An 18,676-nucleotide genomic window follows, 5' to 3' on the forward strand; every position below is an offset into this window, starting at 1 on the left:
TGAAGGTCTGTCTCATATCACCCCTGCTCCTACTCTCCTCCAGGGTATACATATTCAGGTTCTTCAACCTCTCCTCATAAGTCATTCGATGGAGACCACCCACCATTTTGGTCGCTCTTCTCTGGACCGCCTCCATCCTGTCTCTGTCTCCTTTGAGTTATGGTCTCCAGAACTGAACACAGTACTCCAGGTGAGGCCTCACCAAGGACCTGTACAAGGGGATTACCATTTTATTTATTTGTTGAGTTTTATATACCGTCATTCGGTAAAGCCATCATAACAGTTTACAAAGTTCAAATTACAATACTTTGAGCAAAAGGTATAACAGGAGGCATATTAAACAAAAAACGAGAGACATCCGATTACAAAGATATTAACTAGAACATGCACTACGGATGCACAAAGGGGAGAGCCCCTTTATCGCGCCCCTTTGGCGTGTGGCGCCTGCTGGTATGGCGCCGTTTAACGGTCGGCGCAGTTCTCAGTGACGTTGGGGGCAAGGCTTCTGATCAGGCCTCTCCCGCCGTAACTCCCCTCTCAGTTCCAGATGGTCTCTTTTTTTTTCTCTTCATTTCTCCCGTGATCAAGAGGAGCTGCAGGGTGCCTGGCGATGGTGGGTGGCCTCCCTGTGCACGGCGCCTGCTCAGTGACGTGGTTAGACACTATTACCCCAAGGTCCGTCTCCTGCTCTGTGCACATCAGCCCTTTACCCCCCAATGCATATAGCTCTTTCGGATTACCACACCCCAGATGCATGACTCTGCATTTCTTGGCATTGAATACCAGCTGCCATATCTTCAACCGCTCTTCCAGCTTCCTTAAATCCAGTCTCATTCTCTGTACTCCTTCCGGTGTGTCCACTCTGTTGTAGATCTTAGTATCATCCGCAAATAGATAAACTTTACCTTCTATCCCTTCTGCAATGTCGCTCATGAATATGTTGAACAGAACTGGTCCCAACACCGATCCCTATGGCACTCCACTTAGCACCACTCTCTCTTCAGAGTAGGTTCCATTTACCATCACCCATTGTCTTCTATCCGTCAACCAGTTTGTAATCCACGCCAAAACCTTGGAGCTGACTGAGTAACCTTTTAAGCTTAAACATTGCTGCTCAACAGCCAACTCGAGAGAGAAAAACAATGCGCCAGATCCGAGAAAATAAAAGGCCTAACAGACCTGGAAGATAAGCCAACCTGAGGGGCCCGTTAATCAGACCTGAGAACCACCGACAACGTGGCCACTCCAGTACCACGAGTACTAACAAATCTGGATGTTTCTTGATGCATTAACATGCAACCTATTAACGGCCACAGGAGAACTAGAGTGTCTATGCCCTTTGCTCCAACCTCTCTTCCACATCTGAAAAGCCACGGGACCTTGGCATTACTCCGTGACACCATCAGATCTAGTTGGAGGTTGCCCCAGCAAACTTGAATCAAGTCGAGGGCCTCCATCGACAACTCCCATTCCCCTGGGTCCAGCTGTTGCCTGCTGAGACAGTCTACATGCATTGTCCACTCCGGCCATATGCGAAGCTGCTATCCCTTCCAAATGCCGCTCCATCCAGACAAAAACATCTTGGGCCTCCCGAGCCACAGCATGACTCTGTGCCACCCTGCTAGTCGATACATGCCACCATTGTTACACTGTTCGAGAAAACTCACCATACATTCTCGGAACTGAGGGAGGAAAATCATCAATGCCCTGCGAACCGCCCTAGTTTCCAAACGATTGATAGACCAGGCTGCTTCCGCAGGCAACTACCGACCTTGAGCCATCTGTCCAAGGCAGACTGCCTCCCTAACCACTGAGGCTGGCATCCGTTGTCACCACTATCCAGTCTGGAGCCTCCAGTTCCACCCCTTCTCCAAACTGTAAAGAGACAGCCATCATATGAGAGCTGGATCTGAATTCCCCCTGCAGCGGTAAAGGCTGTTGATACTCACATAACTGATTCCAGTGGGACAGCAGCACACATTGGAGAGGCCGCAGGTAGGCAAACACCCATAGCACCAAATCTAGCATAAAAGCCATAGAACCCAGCATCTGTAAATAATCCCAGGCTGTCTCAAGAAATGCCCTGACTCTGAATCTTTGCCACTCTCTCCAAAATGAGAAAAACCTTCCCCACCTGGGTATCGAGCTGTGCCCCCAGATAGTCCAATGACTGGGTCGGCACCAGATGACTCTTGGCCAAATTTATCATCCATCCAAGCGATTCTAACACCTCCATCACCCGGCACACCGCCTGACAATATTCCCCTTAGAACTTTGTTCAAATGAGCCAGGCATCCATATAAGGGTGGCCCAGAATCCCTTCCCTCAACACTGCTGCCACTATCATCACCTTTGTGAATGTGTGGTAGCATGGCCAACCCCAAGGGAAAGGCTTGAAACTGAAGTGCTGTCCTAGCACCATATCCCTATTCGGTTAGTACTCCAAGCGAATACGGATAAACAGATAGGCTTCTGTCAGATCCAGGGCCACCAGAAATTCTCTCTGAACTGCTGCAATGACAGTCCGCAGCATTTCCATCAGGAAATGCTGCACCAGGTCGATCTTCTGGAGATCCAAGATGGGTTGCAACATACTCTCTTTCTTGGGAACTACGAAAGAGTACTTTCCTGGAGAAGGAACAGCCACAATAGCATCCAGCCCTTGCAAGCGAAGTAGAGTATCACCTTTTGCTTGGATCGGAATACGCAATGCCGTCCATCCTGGATGAGAAAGTTGTAAGGCGTAACCATTTCTTATCACCTCTAGAATCCACTGGTCCTACGTGATCCTTGTCCAACTTTTACAAGGAGTGGACCATCTCCTCTTATTGCTTCCACCAAAGAGTGGGCCTGACTTCATTGTGAAATCTTACCTCTTCTGTTTCCCTGACCGGCATCATCCCAGGAAATATATCTGGAACCCCGAAAGGACTGCTGCTGACCCGAGGCTTGATTCTGCCCCGCACCAGAGGCCATTTTGCCAGACCAAAAACGCTGCATAACCCTAAAATTGAGCATGCGGCGGAAAGATCGACAGCCTTCTTGTCCTTTGGCAATCCCCTTTGGATTCCCCCAGGGTTTTCATCAACTGCTCCAGGCCTTTGCCAAACAGCAACTTCTCCTTAAAAAGGAAGATTACGCAGCTGCGACTTAAAACACACATCCGTCAACCAGTTACACAACCATAGTAGCCTTCTTGCCGCCACCACAGAGACCATATACCTGACCAATTTCCAGACCAAATCATATAGTGCATCTGCCACATAAGCCACCCCAGCATTCAGCCGAGTCGCCTGCTTAGAATGTTCTGGCGAATTATCCTTCTCCTGTGCCTTTTGCACCCAGCGCAAACAGGCCCACTGCATCAGGCTACCACAAATCGCCACCTGGATGCTCAAGGCTGACACCTCAGACATCCACTTCAAATGGATCTCCAGCCTGCGGTCCTGCCATCCTTTAGGGTGGCTGACCCCACTATAGGGATAGTGGCCTTCTTTGTGACCGCTGAAACTGCCACATCCACCTTGGGCAGCCTCAACTGCCTCAAGGTCCCCTCTGTCAGAGGATACAATTTTGCCATTGCCCTGCCGAACTTCAAGCTGACTTCTGGAGTATCCCACTCCCGATCCACTACTTCCTGATCTTCTTGGGCAATGGAAAAGCCTTTGGCAGACCCCGCAGGCCAACAGATCCTCGCCCTCCTGAGTGATCTTGATACCTAGCTCATCCAAGTCATGGAGTATAAGGGACCTCAACTCCTCCTTCCGAAATAACCAAACGACTCTCTGGTCATCCCCTTCAGTCACCAAAGTCTCTTCCAGATCAGCCATATTATTCACTACTGGATCGCCGCCCAGCACATCCATTCCTAGGGCAACTCCCAGGTCAGCTCCTGGGTCTCTATCAACCTCAAACGGATCCTCCGGATTTAAAAAGTCCTTGGAATCCACATGGGCCATCTCACCCGAAGACTGAGCCAATCCCAGGGGACACAGCAAAGCCCCATAGACAAACTCCCCCCCCCCACCTTGACCCTTTTCAAGGGGCACTGCGGCCACCCCCTCTGGGACTACTTCTCCGCCACTCCTCACCTGGCCAAATAGGCCTTGTGTAGTAGCAGGACAAACTCTGGATAGAAATCCTCCCCATTCACGGGATCAGTTTCCTCTGGATCTCCCCCACTCGCCAACACCTCCTCTAAAGGCTGCCCCACCGGGGAAAGAGGAGGAGGTGTGCCTGGGCCTTGTGGGAGCAGAGGTCTCTGCTGCAAGTCTCAGGAAGCACCTCTGCACTCCCAGCCTCCCCCCCCGGGAGCAACCAACATGGACCCAGACGAGCAGGTGCTTCTCTGACCACCTGTCTTCTCTGCGGAGATTCCCTCACCCCCAAGTCACAATTGCTGCAAAGGGCATGCGAATTCAGCTGCATTCGGTACAAGCCATAGGCCTGACAGAATTTGGCACGCTCCGGCACCATCGGGCCTACCACGTGGCTGCCTTGCCACTGATACGCAGGGGAAAAAAAAGTCAGCCCGCAGCCGCACCAATAGACATCCCTGACAAGCCCTGGGACCCCCAGCGACAGATACTTCACATAGCCTCTTCCCCGATGCGATTGCAGTCCTGCCGCACCAAGGCCAGCCTCAGCTCCAGTCCAAGGACTTTTTGTTTGTTTTGTTTAAAATTAACAAAAATTAAATGAATACAAAGACTACAATACTTTCCTGCTGCCAATCTGGAGAAGAGCCCTCCGCAAGATTGAGATAACCAGGACCCCTAGCTTTCAGTCCCCTGGGAAGATGTGGGTAGAGGCTGCCAAGGATTACTAACTCCTCAGTCACCTGGCTCTACCTGAGGGATAGCCCACAAAAGGTAAGTAACACCTCAGGGAGCACCAACTCTTTTCTCTCTTGCTTCTTCTCAAAATCTCCAATTTCTCCTTTTTTTTTTCTACTCTCTCAGACTGCAGTTTTGCACCTCTGCCATCTGCTGGAGATAGAGAAATACTAAGGGACTGCAAGTGGCACACTTATGTAGCAGTGCCTCAAGGTTTTTATTCTCTACCTCCATCTGCTGGTAGGGAAGCAAAACCCACTTGTCTGGACTGATGTGGGGAAGGAACAGGAACCCATGACTCATTTCCTAAGAAGTCTCATGATTGACTGTGTCAAATGCTTTCTGGAAATCCAGATAACAGTATAGCAACCGGCTCACCTTTATCCACGTTTATTTACGCCTTCAACGGGCGGGACACTGGACTGTGGGGAGGAGCCGGGTGCGGCCAAGAAACTGAAAGTAAGTCAGACCGATTGTTTGGTGGCTTTATAAGTGTTATAAAAGTAGTTAAAATGTTGCTTTGGAAGAATGAGTAGGTTTTGTTATGCCTTATGTGATAGGAGATCCCTGAAGAAGGCGGGCACAACCGCCGAAACATCGATGTTGGGAGTTTGAACAAAGTGTTTGCAGCAGCGGGAGACAGCATTGCAATTAAAGCATAAAATCAACGTAGCGAGTGTTCATAGTAAAAGGCACCGGAGATTTGAAATACAGCAGTGATAAAAAAAACAGCAAGTACAAAAGTGAAAGTGAATAGTACAATATTGGGAAGTAACATTAAGGAGATGTGTTGGATGTGATTTTAAATTTAGGGTAACACGAGTGAGAGGTGGAATAAATTAAAAAAAAATAAAAAGTTTGGTAAATAAATGAAATGGATGGGAAAAAGTAAATGAGGTAATTGAGAGAGTGCTACATACATGAAACTGGTTGCAGCCCTATGTGGGCAAGAGCCAGACGACTGTAAGGCACATGAATTTTCTGATACAATTTCCCAAAGCAAGAATTTATGATTTTTGAATATTTAAGTAATAAGTTCCTCTAATATTGGAGTTGGCTATTTGTAATGGGTACATCTTCCTCAGCGAATACTGAAGCAAAGTTTTTCACAAACAGAGCAGGGTAAAGAAGTTAAATGAATCTGTCACATTCTGGATTTCTAACTTTCAAGACAGTAAGGGTTTAGATCAATGGGAGCAGGATAGCATGTTTCATGCATACTTACTTGTTTCTATATACCCATGCACCAAGTTTATCCTTTGCAGATGGTGGAGCTCCTTTGCACTCTATTCTATCCCACTGCAATACTGTCTCTCCAGGTTTCAAGGTCAACATATAGAACTGCACAAAACAAAAAAAAACACCTTTTTGCTCTCATGTAAAACATTCTCCATCCCTCCTATCCCATTTTCCCATGGGAATGTTGCTGGGTGACTGAAGCTTTCTAGCTGTCAAAGCCTGGAAACAAAAGCTATCCCCAGGCATACTGCACTGGAGCTGCATCTGTTCCAAAGAGCATCTCTCTGCAGGAAAGTAATCACGCATTTCCACTCAAGATACAAATGGACCACGTCCTCCAACAATGCAAGTTACAGAGCACTTGCCTCCTTTTCAGGAACATACTTGGAAGCTTCAACTCAGAACTCTCCCCCAGCCCGCCAACAAAATTATGATATGCTATAACAAAAAACCAACCAGATTAGTGTTGCCTTGAGCATGATGTCCACCAAATAAGAATAGCATCCCATCCAGAAACACTGCACAACTTCCTGACATAGAGGGTGGAATGTCACCTGTTGTACTGCTCCTCTTCCTGCAAAAGGAGAAATAAAAGTGGATATTTTAAAATATATAAACTAGTTTACAATTTAAAAACTAGAAACATCTTACACAAGTGGCAAGAATATCAATTACAAAAAGGAAAATTAGTTTCTTACCTGATAATTTTCGTTCCTGTAGTACCACGGATCAGTCCAGACTCCTGGGTTTTGCCTCCCTTCCAGCAGATGGAGATAGAGAAGTTTTAAAAACAAACTCTGCCATATATACCAAGGTTTACACGCAATAATTTTATTGATATTACACACAGTAAAATTACTGACTAGACAATATTAAAACTGACTAACGCTCACCCACTCAACTCACATTCATACTATTAAAATACATATGAATGTCTCCTGGTTTGGCAGAATTTCTGCTATCAAAATGAACGTATTGCCCCGTTTGGGCTACTTATTTCAAGCTTTGCCCATCCACATCCCCGCTGCTATGCTCAAGCTATGGCAAAGGCGGATATTCTCCTACATCTGGAGGCGGCGGCCACCCCGAATAGCACGAGCGGTTATGTACCGACCCAAACTGAGGGGTGGGTTGGGGGTCCCTAACTTGACCTGGTATATGCTGGCAGCTCAGCTCAGGGCCCTTTTCGACTGTCACAGGAAAAAGGACGCCAAACAATGGGTAGATATAGAACAAGCATGGTTGGGCAAAACGCCGTTACGATCATTGGTATGGCAGCCCAAAGCAACTTGGAATCGGTCCCTATCTATGGCAACGGCCACTAGCAACACATTGCGGCTTTGGGATAAGTGGAAAGAGACCTTGGTGGGGGCCCGAAGCTATTTTTATAGTTCCGAGGTGTCTAGTAACACCCGGTTCCCTGTGGGGAGTCAATCTCGGACCCTCCAGCGGTGGACGGAGAAAGGGCTTAGATATATGGCACAACTGTGGGATGGCAGGAAGGTGACAGACTTCAAAGTTCTCCAGGATGTATATCATCTCCCAGAATCTGACATTTTTCTTTATTTACAAATACGCCACTTTGTGCAGATGGAAAGGATAGATTTAGATCTCGCAAAGGGAAAGACTCAAATAGAGCACTGGTGTGACCAGGCGGACACTATGAAGGGGGCAATTTCACAAGTCTATAGTTACTTGAATAGGGACCCCAAGGAAAAGGCTGCCTTTATGAGGGCATGGGAGACGGACCTGGGCTCACCCTTATCGGAGGAAGCTTGGGACTCGGTTTTCCTTGGTACTAAAAAGAGCTCTCCTTTTGCTGCTTTGAGCGAGAATAGCTATAAGGTGCTCTTGCGGTGGTACCTGACTCCTTTACGTCTCCACCATTATTCTCCGTCTAAGGACTCCAACTGTTGGAGAGGCTGTGGTCAGGTGGGGTCCTATTACCATATGTGGTGGTCATGCCCTCTTGTACAGAGATTTTGGCAGCTTATCAATACTACCATTAAACAGGTTACGGGGCATGACGCTACACTAACACCAGAACAGGCATTACTAAATATGCCGATAGAGGTCCCTCGTGGGAAGGGCCGCCTCATAACACTAATAATTATTGCAGCAAGATGTGAGATAGCTAAGGGGTGGCGCTTGAGTACGGTGCCAACTCTCCATGATCTTACATCCCGTCTGTCCAAACTCTACTACTTGCACACACCCATTATTGGTAGGCAGAAACAGCAGGTGCACTGGCGACCGCTCCAAGCCTGGTTGCACCCTCCTGAGGGGAAGGAGGGAAGTGGCCCAGATTAGTTTACCCCAGTGTATAGGCCTTTCTTCCAGGTGCACGAGCCCTATAGTGGAGCCTTTTCTATATATGGCCCCGTACGCAGTGATTTGCTTTTTCCTCCCTGTTTCTATCAACCGGTATGCCCAAGGAGGGGGGGGGGGGGGTACGTAGTGCAGAATGCTATCAATCCGAAGCTCTATAAGCGTGAGAAGCTTATACCCTTTTAGTTGCGCAATTGCAATTTAGATAGACAATGTTCAAATATTGTTGTATTACTTGGAAGCACATGATGTTATTGCTTGTTACATTCTGTTTCGGATTTTGTGACGGATGTAAAATGCTATGATGGAAATCATAATAAAATTTTAATTACAAAAAAAAAAATACATATGAATGTGAGTTGAGTGGTGAGCGTTAGTCAGTAATGTGATTTTACGGTGTGTAATATCAATAAAATTATTGCATGAATATATCATATTATATACACAAATTATTCTCTTTATGTGTATGCAATTGTCAGAATAAGAGATAAACACAGGTATATTTTCCAATAATTATTTACCATAAGAACATAAGAAAATGCCATACTGGGTCAGACCAAGGGTCCATCAAGCCCAGCATCCTGTTTCCAACAGTGGCCATAGGTGCCACCTTCAGTCCGGCAGTATTACTGAGTGTCAAAGCAGAATGGTTCAAAACCACCCTAATTATATACAAGAACACTTTAACGGAATAAAAAACCTGGCTCACTAGACCCGCATGGGAACAGAACCTATAGAATGCACTCTAACATTGCCAATGAAAATCTCTGCAGACCCCAACAACCGAATTGAACAATAGTTGAGCGGACTCTCCCTTACCTCTGTGCCTTCAAAGGGCGGGACGCTGGACTGATCCATGGTAATACAGGAACGAAAATCATCAGGTAAGAAACTAAATTTTCCTTTCCCTGTACATACCCATTTCGGTCCAGACTCCTGGGATGTACCAGAGCTTTCTTACCTGGGATGGGATCCGGAGAGGCCGGCTCGCAGCACTCTCTCTCCAAATCCTCCTGTACCCGGTGCCTAGACATCCAGTCTGTAATGCCTCGCAAAGGTATGCAAGGACTTCCATGTAGCCGCTCTGCAAATCTCTTGCGGTGAGACCATGTGGCATTCCACCCAAGATGCTGCTTGCGAACGAGTAGAGTGGGACAAAGACCCACCGGAAGGGGTCTACCACGCAGCAAATAAGCTGAGCTTATAGCCTCCTTCAACCAGCGAGCTATTGTAGTCTTGGAAGCCATATTTCCTCTTTTTGGACCATTCCACAGCACAGAAAGATGGTCCGTCAAACGAAAAGCGTTTGTAACCTCCAGATAACTCAAAGCTCTGCGAATGTCAAGCTTCCGCAAATCCCTAGACAAGGGATCCGATCGGTCCAAATCTGTAAAGGCCGGAAGCTCCACCGATTGGTTGACATGAAAGGAAGAAATCACATTGGGAAGAAAGGGACAGTTCTCAAGGAAACCCCCGAATCCGAAATTCTCAAAAAAGGTTCTCTACAAGAAAGAGCCTGGAGCTCAGTCACCCTACGAGCCGATGTAATGGCCACAAGAAAAATTACCTATAGAGTGAGATCCTTCAGGGTCGCCCTTTTCAAAGGCTCAAAGGATGCCGAACACAGAGCTGCGAGAACTAAAGTTCAGACTCCAGGACGTACAAGGATGCCTGACCAGTGGACGCAAATGCTTCGGCTCCTCGTAGGAAATGAGCCACATCCGGATGTGCCAACGCTACACCTTGAATGGATCCACGCAAACAACCAAGAGCAGCTACCTGAACTCTCAGAGAACTACTCGATAAGCCCTTTGATAGACCAGCTTGTAGAAAACACAAATATCCAACACAGACGTCTGGGTACGAACAATCTCACGAGCCAAACACCAAGATTAAAAAATCTTCCATACTTGAACATACACAAGGTTGGTGGATGTTTTATGCGATCTCAGGAGTGTTGCCACTACAGCGGGAGAATAACCTTTACGATTTAGCCACTGCCTTTCAAAAGCCATGCTGCTAGACAGAAGCAATCGACTGTTTCCAAACAAATGGGCCCTTGATGCAGGTGGTCTGGGAGAACAGGGAACCGCAAATGTCCCACTACCGCTTTATTGAGAAGGTCCGCAAACCAGGGACGTCTCGGCCATTCAGGAGCTATGAGGATTACTTCAGCTGGGTGAATCTCTATTCACCTGAGCACTTTGCCGATCAATGGCCAAGGAGGAAAGACGTACAGCAGAACGTCAGTCGGCCAGGGCATCTACCCCTTCTGCTCCTGTCTCTCTGCCGCGACCGAAGAAGCACGGGGCTTTGGCATTCTGAAACGTTGCCATGAGATCCATGCTGGGCCAGCCCCACGAGTCGCATACAAGTTGAAAAGCCTCGTCTGCCAACTCCCATTCTCCGGGATCAAGGCGGTGTCGACTGAGAAAGTCCGCCTGTACATTGTCCACGCCGGCTATGTGAGACGCTGCTATGCTGACCAAATGCTACTCCACCCATCCGATCAACTGCCGAGCTTCCACTGCCACTGGCTGACTCTTGGTCCCTCCTTGGTGATTGATACACGCCACCGTGGTCGCATTGTCTGACAGAATTCTGACTGACCTCCCTTGGAGGAGAGGACGGAACGCTTGCAACGCTAACCATACCACTCGGGTCTCCAGTCGATTGATCGACCACTGAGATTCTTCCCGGGACCATAATCCCTGTATGGATTTCCCCCGACATATCTGTATCGGTCTGAGGGACCCCTGTATCCTCATATAGGATATCCTTTCAGTTTTAGTCTGTCTCCACCTGCTGGAAAGGAGGCTCAACCCACAGTCTGGACTGATCTGGGTACATACAGGGAAAGCGAGGCTTATATTATTAGACTGGTGTCTGTGTGTATAGTGGTTTGCTTGGCTTGTTTGTCCGTCAACCCTCCTTATAACTCAGAAACCGCTTCAGTTAGGGATCTCAAACTTTAGAGGTGCCAAAGGACTTAGATGGGGATGGGACCTTTCTAGTTTAGATGGGTGGGACATAACTACTTGCAGTGGTGTGTTAGAAAGAAAAGCATGCATGAGAGATTAAATGGGAAGCTATGGGGTGACAGAACTGAAGCTCTTTAGAATCTATTGGTTTCTACATATTATATATACACATATATACATACATACCATCTTCCAGCTTCCATGTTGTAGATCCAAAGTTCATCTCTTGGTAAGTAACAATCATAATATCCTCTAATTGGAGCATTCTGCTGAGACAGATAAAACAGTTAATTGCCAGACAAAAACTTTTACAAGAGAGCACTCTAAAGAATTACCAGTGGTTGTGTAGTCTGTCGTCTTCCTCCTTCCAATACAATTTAGAGTTCTTGGAAAGGTTATAATCTAATACTATTACATCAGTGCATTATCTTGCAATTATATGCAGTGCACTGGTTGAAAACATATCTGATAAATACTACAAATAAACTAGTAATAAATCTCTATTCCAATTTAACTAGAAAGCCATAAAAAAATGATGTCTCAATTCTCAACTGTATTCCCACTGTTCTGAAAATCAGCTTAGAAATTCACTAGAAAGCTTTTTGTCAAAATACATTTTGTAATTCTTATCTAATCTATAATTAGCTACATTTTTTAAATTTTGCCTTACTACTCTTCACATTACAAGAGTTTACAGTATCCAAATGTATTTTAAAATGTCGATTGTAACTATCCTTCCCTGAAACAAAATGTACCTGTTAAATAAATATTGGTCACATTGTCAGTTTAAGGCTATTTAAATGATACTATTAATGGCTTTACACCAAAATATTAATAAAAATCTATCATGAAAAACAAGCATACAGAAAAATAGACAGATTAGATATATTTGCTTTGTATTTCAGTATCAAAAGGGTTCCGCTGGCATTACATAATAGGACTACACTGCTCAAGTGATTAGTACTCAGAAACCTTATTTCTGTTGAGATGGAAAGGTTTCTAATTACTGTAATTTAGACCAGCATTGGTCGCAAATTATGGGGGCCATTTATCAAAATGCGAAAGGCTTTTCCGCATGCGTTAAGTGCTTATCGCATGCAATGCAAATTCAGAAAATAGGAGGAGTTAGGGGCGGAGAGTGGACTGGGTTAGCCTGTCTGCGAAGAGCTATCGCACAGCCATAATGCCGATTTTAACAACACCTTTTTGAATTGCATTAGGCTGTGCAATAGCTGCCGTGACTATGCGGTAAAGGTTCATCGCCTTTTGCGGTCTCCCGTACGGCCTATCTGAGATGAATTGAAGAGGAGAGAGAGAGAGACACACACACACACCATAATGTCATCCCCTTAGGTAGGTATTTGTATCCCTATGGTAGGCCCACCTAGTAACTCGAGGTGGGGTTTAGGTATGAGTGTAGGGGGTTAGGGGCCTCTTTGACATTCAATGTTAGATGTACAAACAGAACAGTGGTCTCTTGTGAAAATCTGATGGCCTTCGGAGTGAGGAAACTCACTCCAAGATGAGATTTGGGCAATGTTCTCTCCACCTAGCTTGATGTTACCCAGGTAGAGAGTCCATCAAGCTAGGTTGAGAGAACATTGCCCAAATCTCATCTTGAAGTGAGTTTCCTCACTCCAAAAGCCATCAGATCATTATGGCCAGGCTCGCTCTCTCTCTCCTTCAAAACTAATAAACATGGTCCATCCAGTGGTCATATGCAGGAAATAGAACAGGTCTGACACCTATCGCAAATTCTGATAATGTTATCGCAATGTGCACTAACTTAGCTCTTCACATAGGTAATTAGCACAAATTGCGATAAACTGAATTTTTGCATAAACCACGCCCCTTTTGCAATCACATGCGGTACTTACTGCATTTTGATAAATCCAGGCCTATGTCATGAAAATCATTTTCATTTAGTTACAGCTGCAACAACGTATAAGTGAAAGCCACAAATCCAAACACATTTAAATATACTGGCATTCCTCATCACAAAGCCAAAATGTTTCTAGACTCAGATGTTTCGAAAAGTCAGTCAGCTGATATGTTAAAAGTTAAACATTTCATCAAACATCAACACTGACTCAGACGCTATAACGTACAAGGCAACTGATCCATATTATATACTGCAGACTACCTCTAGCTCCATAGGGGAAAATCAAATAAACCAGGCAGCGGCATTACTGACAAATATAAAAAAACTTTATACAACAAAGAGCTCAAGGAGAACACAGGACCCGAGGCGAGGAATACGAGGGGCATCTCCGCTACCTCTGTGACGTATTACACCTGCGTCAGGCGCCAGTCCCGAGGAGCTCGTGTGTAAACACAACCACAGAGTTTCACGTTTGGAAATCCCAAAGAAAAGAGGGGCTAAGTCTCTAAATACCCCATGGCTAATGCCAACCTCGCTCTGCGCACCCCACCCCACTGTTCGTAGACCAGGGCACCCCGCTCCTTACGCCGGAACTGCAACAAAGAGGTAGGGAGCCCACCAGGACAGGGGAAGACCTCCATTCGCTCTCCAGCAACTACCTTATATCCACCCCACACAAACATGTGCTGTCCGTCGGTGACAGCCACATGCCCGCTGCGTTCGGCGGGGCCGGCATCCCCCAGGCTCTCCGCGGCCTCGGCCTCCTCCTCTTCTTCCTCCTCCTCAGCTTGCAGCTCTGGGTTCCCATCCGCCATTTTGCCGCCGCGCGATGTTTACAAACCACACAAACAAGGGGGTGAGCGAGAGGAGAAACCACCAAGACGGCCACAGTCAGCAGCAGCAGCCGCCTGCCCGGGTCCACTCTCAGTCACAGGCTCCTGTCTAGGGCCAGACTCCCGCGCTGTCCAGAGCAGTCGCTGCTCTCGCGCCCCGCAGCCATTAGACAGGCTGCGGGCAGGAGCGCTTTGTGCGTGCGCAGCGTATTGCGTCACATGGACGTCGCATAGCATTACTGCGCTCATGCAGCAGGATGTTTTTGTAGAGAGTTAGGAGCAGGTGAATTACCGCCACTATTTATTTAGCAGATTCATATAAGAGATTTAGCTGCTTGGTGTAGTTTATTATCTAGTCGGCAGGCAAGAAATAAAAGCAATTGGGGAGACTAAGGGAAAAGATTTAAAGTCTCGAAGGTGCCGTTTAAAGATAGTTATTCTTTTATTAAGCAATGCCGTGCGCTCAAGCTAGCGGGTCTATAATCCCTGAGATCAGCATGTCCAAAACGCCCGTCCAAACCAGGGCATAGCTAATAGTGCTCATCATATGCAAATGCCATGTTGATGAAGGTATTAACTATTATCCCTCTCCCCAATGTAAAAAATAATCATGCGCTCAAAGTGCAAATTTTAACCTTAAGAACATAAGAACATGCCATACTGGGTCAGACCAAGGGTCCATCAAGCCCAACATCCTGTTTCCAACAATGGCCAATCCAGGCCATAACAACCTGGCAAGTATCCAAAAACTAAGTCTATTCCATGTTACTGTTGCTAGTAATAGTGGTGGTTATTATCTAAGTCAACTTAATTAATAGCAGGTAATGGACTTCTCCTCCAAGAACTTATCCAATCCTTTTTTAAACACAGCTATACTAACTGCACTAACCACATCCTCTGGCAACAAATTCCAGAGTTTAATTGTGCGTTGAGTGAAAAAGAACTTTCTCAGAGTAGTTTTAAATGTGCCACATGCTAACTTCATAGAGTGCCCCCTAGTCTTTCTATTATCCGAAAGAGTAAAAAACCGATTCACATCTACCCATTCTAGACCTCTCATGATAGTCTTTCCTCATAGGGGAGCTGTTCCATTCCCTTTATCATTTTGGTTGCCCTTCTCTGTACCTTCAACATCGCAATTATATCTTTTTGGAGATGCGGTGACCAGAATTGTACACAGTATTCAAGGTGCGGTCTCACCATGGAGCGATACAGAGACATTATGACATTTTATTTACCATTCCCTTTCTAATAATTCCCAACATTCTGTTTGCTTTTTTGACTGCCGCTGCACACTGAACCGATGATTTCAATGTGTTATCCACTATGACGCCTAGATCTCTTTCTTGGGTAGTAGCAACTAATATGGAACCTAAATTATTTTATCATCAAGACATAATGTACATAAGTTATATGCCATAATATTATTTTTTCCATATATTCCTGTTATAATTGTTACCATGTTATATTTGTTACCTTGTTATCATGTTATAATGTAAAATAGGGCAGAACTCGCCCTATCCGCCCAGTTACCTGTAAACCGATGTGATATCTCGATTAAATGTCGGTATATTAAATAAATAAATAAAACCTAACATTGTGTAACTATAGCATGGGTTATTTTTCCCTATATGCATCACCTTGCACTTGTCCACATTAAATTTCATCTGCCATTTTGATGCCCAATTTTCCAGCCTCACAAGATCTTCCTGCAATTTATCACAATCTGCTTGTGCTTTAACTACTCTGAACAATTTTGTATCATCAGCAAATTTGATTACCTCACTTGTCATATTTCTTACCAGATCATTTATAAATATATTGAAAAGTAAGGGTCCCAATACAGATCCCTGAGGCACTCCATTGCCCACTCCCTTCCACTGAGAAAATTGTCCATTTAATCCTACTCTCTGTTTCCTGTCTTTTAGCCAGTTTGTAATCCACGAAAGGACATCGCCACCTATCCCATGACTTTTTATATTTCCTAAAAGCCTCTCATGAGGAACTTTGTCAAATGCCTTCTGAAAATCCAAGTACACTACATCTACAGGTTCACCTTTATCCACATGTTTATTAACTCCTTCAAAAAAGTGAAGCAGATTAGTGAGGCAAGACTTGCCTTGGGTAAAGCCATGCTGACTTTGTTCCATTAAACCATGTCTTTCTATATGTTCAGTGATTTTGATGTTTAGAATACTTTCCACTATTTTTCCTGGCACTGAAGTCAGGCTAACCGGTCTGTAGTTTCCCGGATCGCCCCTGGAGCCCTTTTTAAATATTGGGGTTATATTTGCTATCCTCCAGTCTTCAGGTACAATGGATGATTTTAATGATAGGTTACAAATTTTTACTAATAGGTCTGAAATTTCATTTTTTAGTTCCTTCAGAACTCTGGGGTGTATACCATCCGGTCCAGGTGATTTACTACTCTTAAGTTTGTCAATCAGGTCTACCACATCTTCTAGGTTCACCGTGATTTGGTTCAGTCCATCTGAATCATTACCCATGAAAACCTTCTCCAGTACGGGTACCTCCCCAATATCCGCTTCAGTAAACACCGAAGAAAAGAAATCATTTAATTTTTCCGCGATGGCCTTATCTTCTCTAAGTGCTCCTTTAACCCCTCGATCATCTAACGGTCCAACTGACTCCCTCACAGGTTTTCTGCTTCGGATATATTTTAAAAAGTTTTTACTGTGAGTTTTTGCCTCTACGGCCAACTTCTTTTCAAATTCTCTCTTAGCCTGTCTCATCAATGTCTTACATTTAACTTGCCAACATTGATGCATTATCCTATTTTCTTCTGTTGGATCCTTCTTCCAATTTTTGAATGAAGATCTTTTGGCTAAAATAGCTTCTTTCACCTCCCCTTTTAACCATGCCAGTAATCGTTTTGCCTTCTTTCTACCTTTCTTAATGTGTGGAATACATCTGGATTGTGCTTCTAGGATGGTATTTTTTAACAATGACCACGCCTCTTGCACACTTTTTACTTTTGTAGCTGCTCCTTTCAGTTTTTTTCTAACTATTTTTCACATTTTATCAAAGTTTCGCTTTTGAAAGTTTAGCACAAGAGCAGTGGATTTGCTTACTGTCCCCCTTCCAGTCATTAAATCAAATTTGATCATATTATGATCATTATTGCCAAGCGGCCCCACCACCTTTACCTCTCTCACCAAAGCCTGTTCTCCACTGAGAATTAGATCTAAAATTTCTCCCTCTCTCGTCAGTTCCTGAACCAATTGCTCCATAAAGCTATCATTTATTCCATCCAGGAACTTTATCTCTCTAGCGTGTCCTGATGATACATTTATCCAGTCAATATTGGGGTAATTGAAGTCTCACAACACACGTTGCAAAAGATTTTTTAAACTTTTATGTGCAGAAATTTATCTCACTATGTGGACCATCATACCACCCTTGGTTGATTCAGGCAGTAAGCCACGCTTTCAACCACAATGGGTCACTTTTAAAAAATCTTTTGCAACGTGTGTTGTGAGATAAGTGTGGTTCGTTGCACAATACTTATTAACTGTTTCTGTATAGTGGTAATTGAAGTCTCCCATTATAACCACACTACCAATTTGGTTAGCTTTCCTAATTTCTCTTAGCATTTCACTGTCTGTCTCACCATTTTGGTCAGGTGGACGGTTATATACGCCTATCACTATTCTCTTCCCCAACACACGGGTTAGGAAAATGGACGCTCATAAAATTTTATGTATGTATACTACTATTTTATGTATATTTTTTTTCTACATTGCCTCGGCCTGCAGTATGAGGCGATTAATATATTTTAAAAAAGAAAGAAAGGGACGTACAATTTCCCCTAGTGCCTCCTTTTTAACACAGCGGCTCATTTGCCTACTGCATTGTGTGCCCGGGGGAGGTGGATGGGCATGCAGTAGGAAAGCTGGCACTCAATCATGAGTGCCCGTTTTCCCACACAGATATTACATCGGCGTGATTTTGCAGAAAGCAAGCGCACCTATTGGCGAGCCAGCATCCATCTGTCTGTCCGAATGCATGTATTTTTGCAGCAGCCGCAAGAGCAAACAAGTTAGGGTAGGAAGGCAACAGTTGAAAGCTGCTGTGCTGTCGGGCAGCCCAGGCTATGCCACTTGAGGAAGTGGAAGACTGTTAGCCCCAACAATTAATAAACCCTGTTTAATATTTATATGATTCCAATCTGTCACTTTCTAAATGGACTCAGACTTGTGCACTATGAGGTAGATCTTAAAAAAGTACGCGCACGCACGTAGCCACGCGTATCTTATAAAATCCGGGGTCGGCGCGCGCAAGGCTGTGCAAAATCGGCAGCCTGCGCGCGCCAAGCCGCGCAGCCTGCCTCCGTTCCCTCCGCGTCCCCCCACCTTCCCCTCCCTTCCCCTATCTACCCCACCCCACAGCCCTACCTAAATCCCCCCTACCTTTTGTTGTGCAAGTTACGCCTGCTTGAAGCAGGCGTAACTTGCGCGCACCGCCTCAACATCCCCCGGCACAGGCCACAGTGCCGAGGGACTCGGGACCGCCCTCCCGGCTCGCCCCCGAACCATCACCACGCCCTTGGACCCGCCC

At 45.4% G+C, this 18,676-nt stretch overlaps 1 protein-coding gene across 4 annotated transcripts in view; it reads right to left on the minus strand.

Annotated features, from left to right (window-relative positions):
- KLHDC2 (kelch domain containing 2) overlaps window positions 1-14,315 on the minus strand; it is a 110,449-nt gene extending 96,134 nt beyond the window's left edge. Inside the window, exons 1-4 of one of the 4 annotated variants that reach the window (XM_029598372.1) lie at window positions 13,925-14,313; window positions 11,570-11,652; window positions 6,531-6,648; window positions 6,061-6,176 (exon numbers count right to left, since the gene is read on the minus strand). In XM_029598372.1, the coding sequence (XP_029454232.1) occupies window positions 6,061-6,176; window positions 6,531-6,648; window positions 11,570-11,652; window positions 13,925-14,080 (473 nt within the window). In that variant the 5' untranslated portion in view covers window positions 14,081-14,313. Of the gene's footprint in view, window positions 1-6,060; window positions 6,177-6,530; window positions 6,649-11,569; window positions 11,653-13,924 lie in introns of all 4 variants that reach the window. The other 3 variants (XM_029598373.1, XM_029598374.1, XM_029598375.1) reach the window with 3 other exon arrangements.
- Between the last annotated feature and the right edge of the window lie 4,361 nt (window positions 14,316-18,676).

The sequence above is a fragment of the Rhinatrema bivittatum genome, chromosome 4 (assembly GCF_901001135.1).
Source record: "Rhinatrema bivittatum chromosome 4, aRhiBiv1.1, whole genome shotgun sequence".
In the NCBI taxonomy this organism is placed as follows: domain Eukaryota; kingdom Metazoa; phylum Chordata; class Amphibia; order Gymnophiona; family Rhinatrematidae; genus Rhinatrema; species Rhinatrema bivittatum.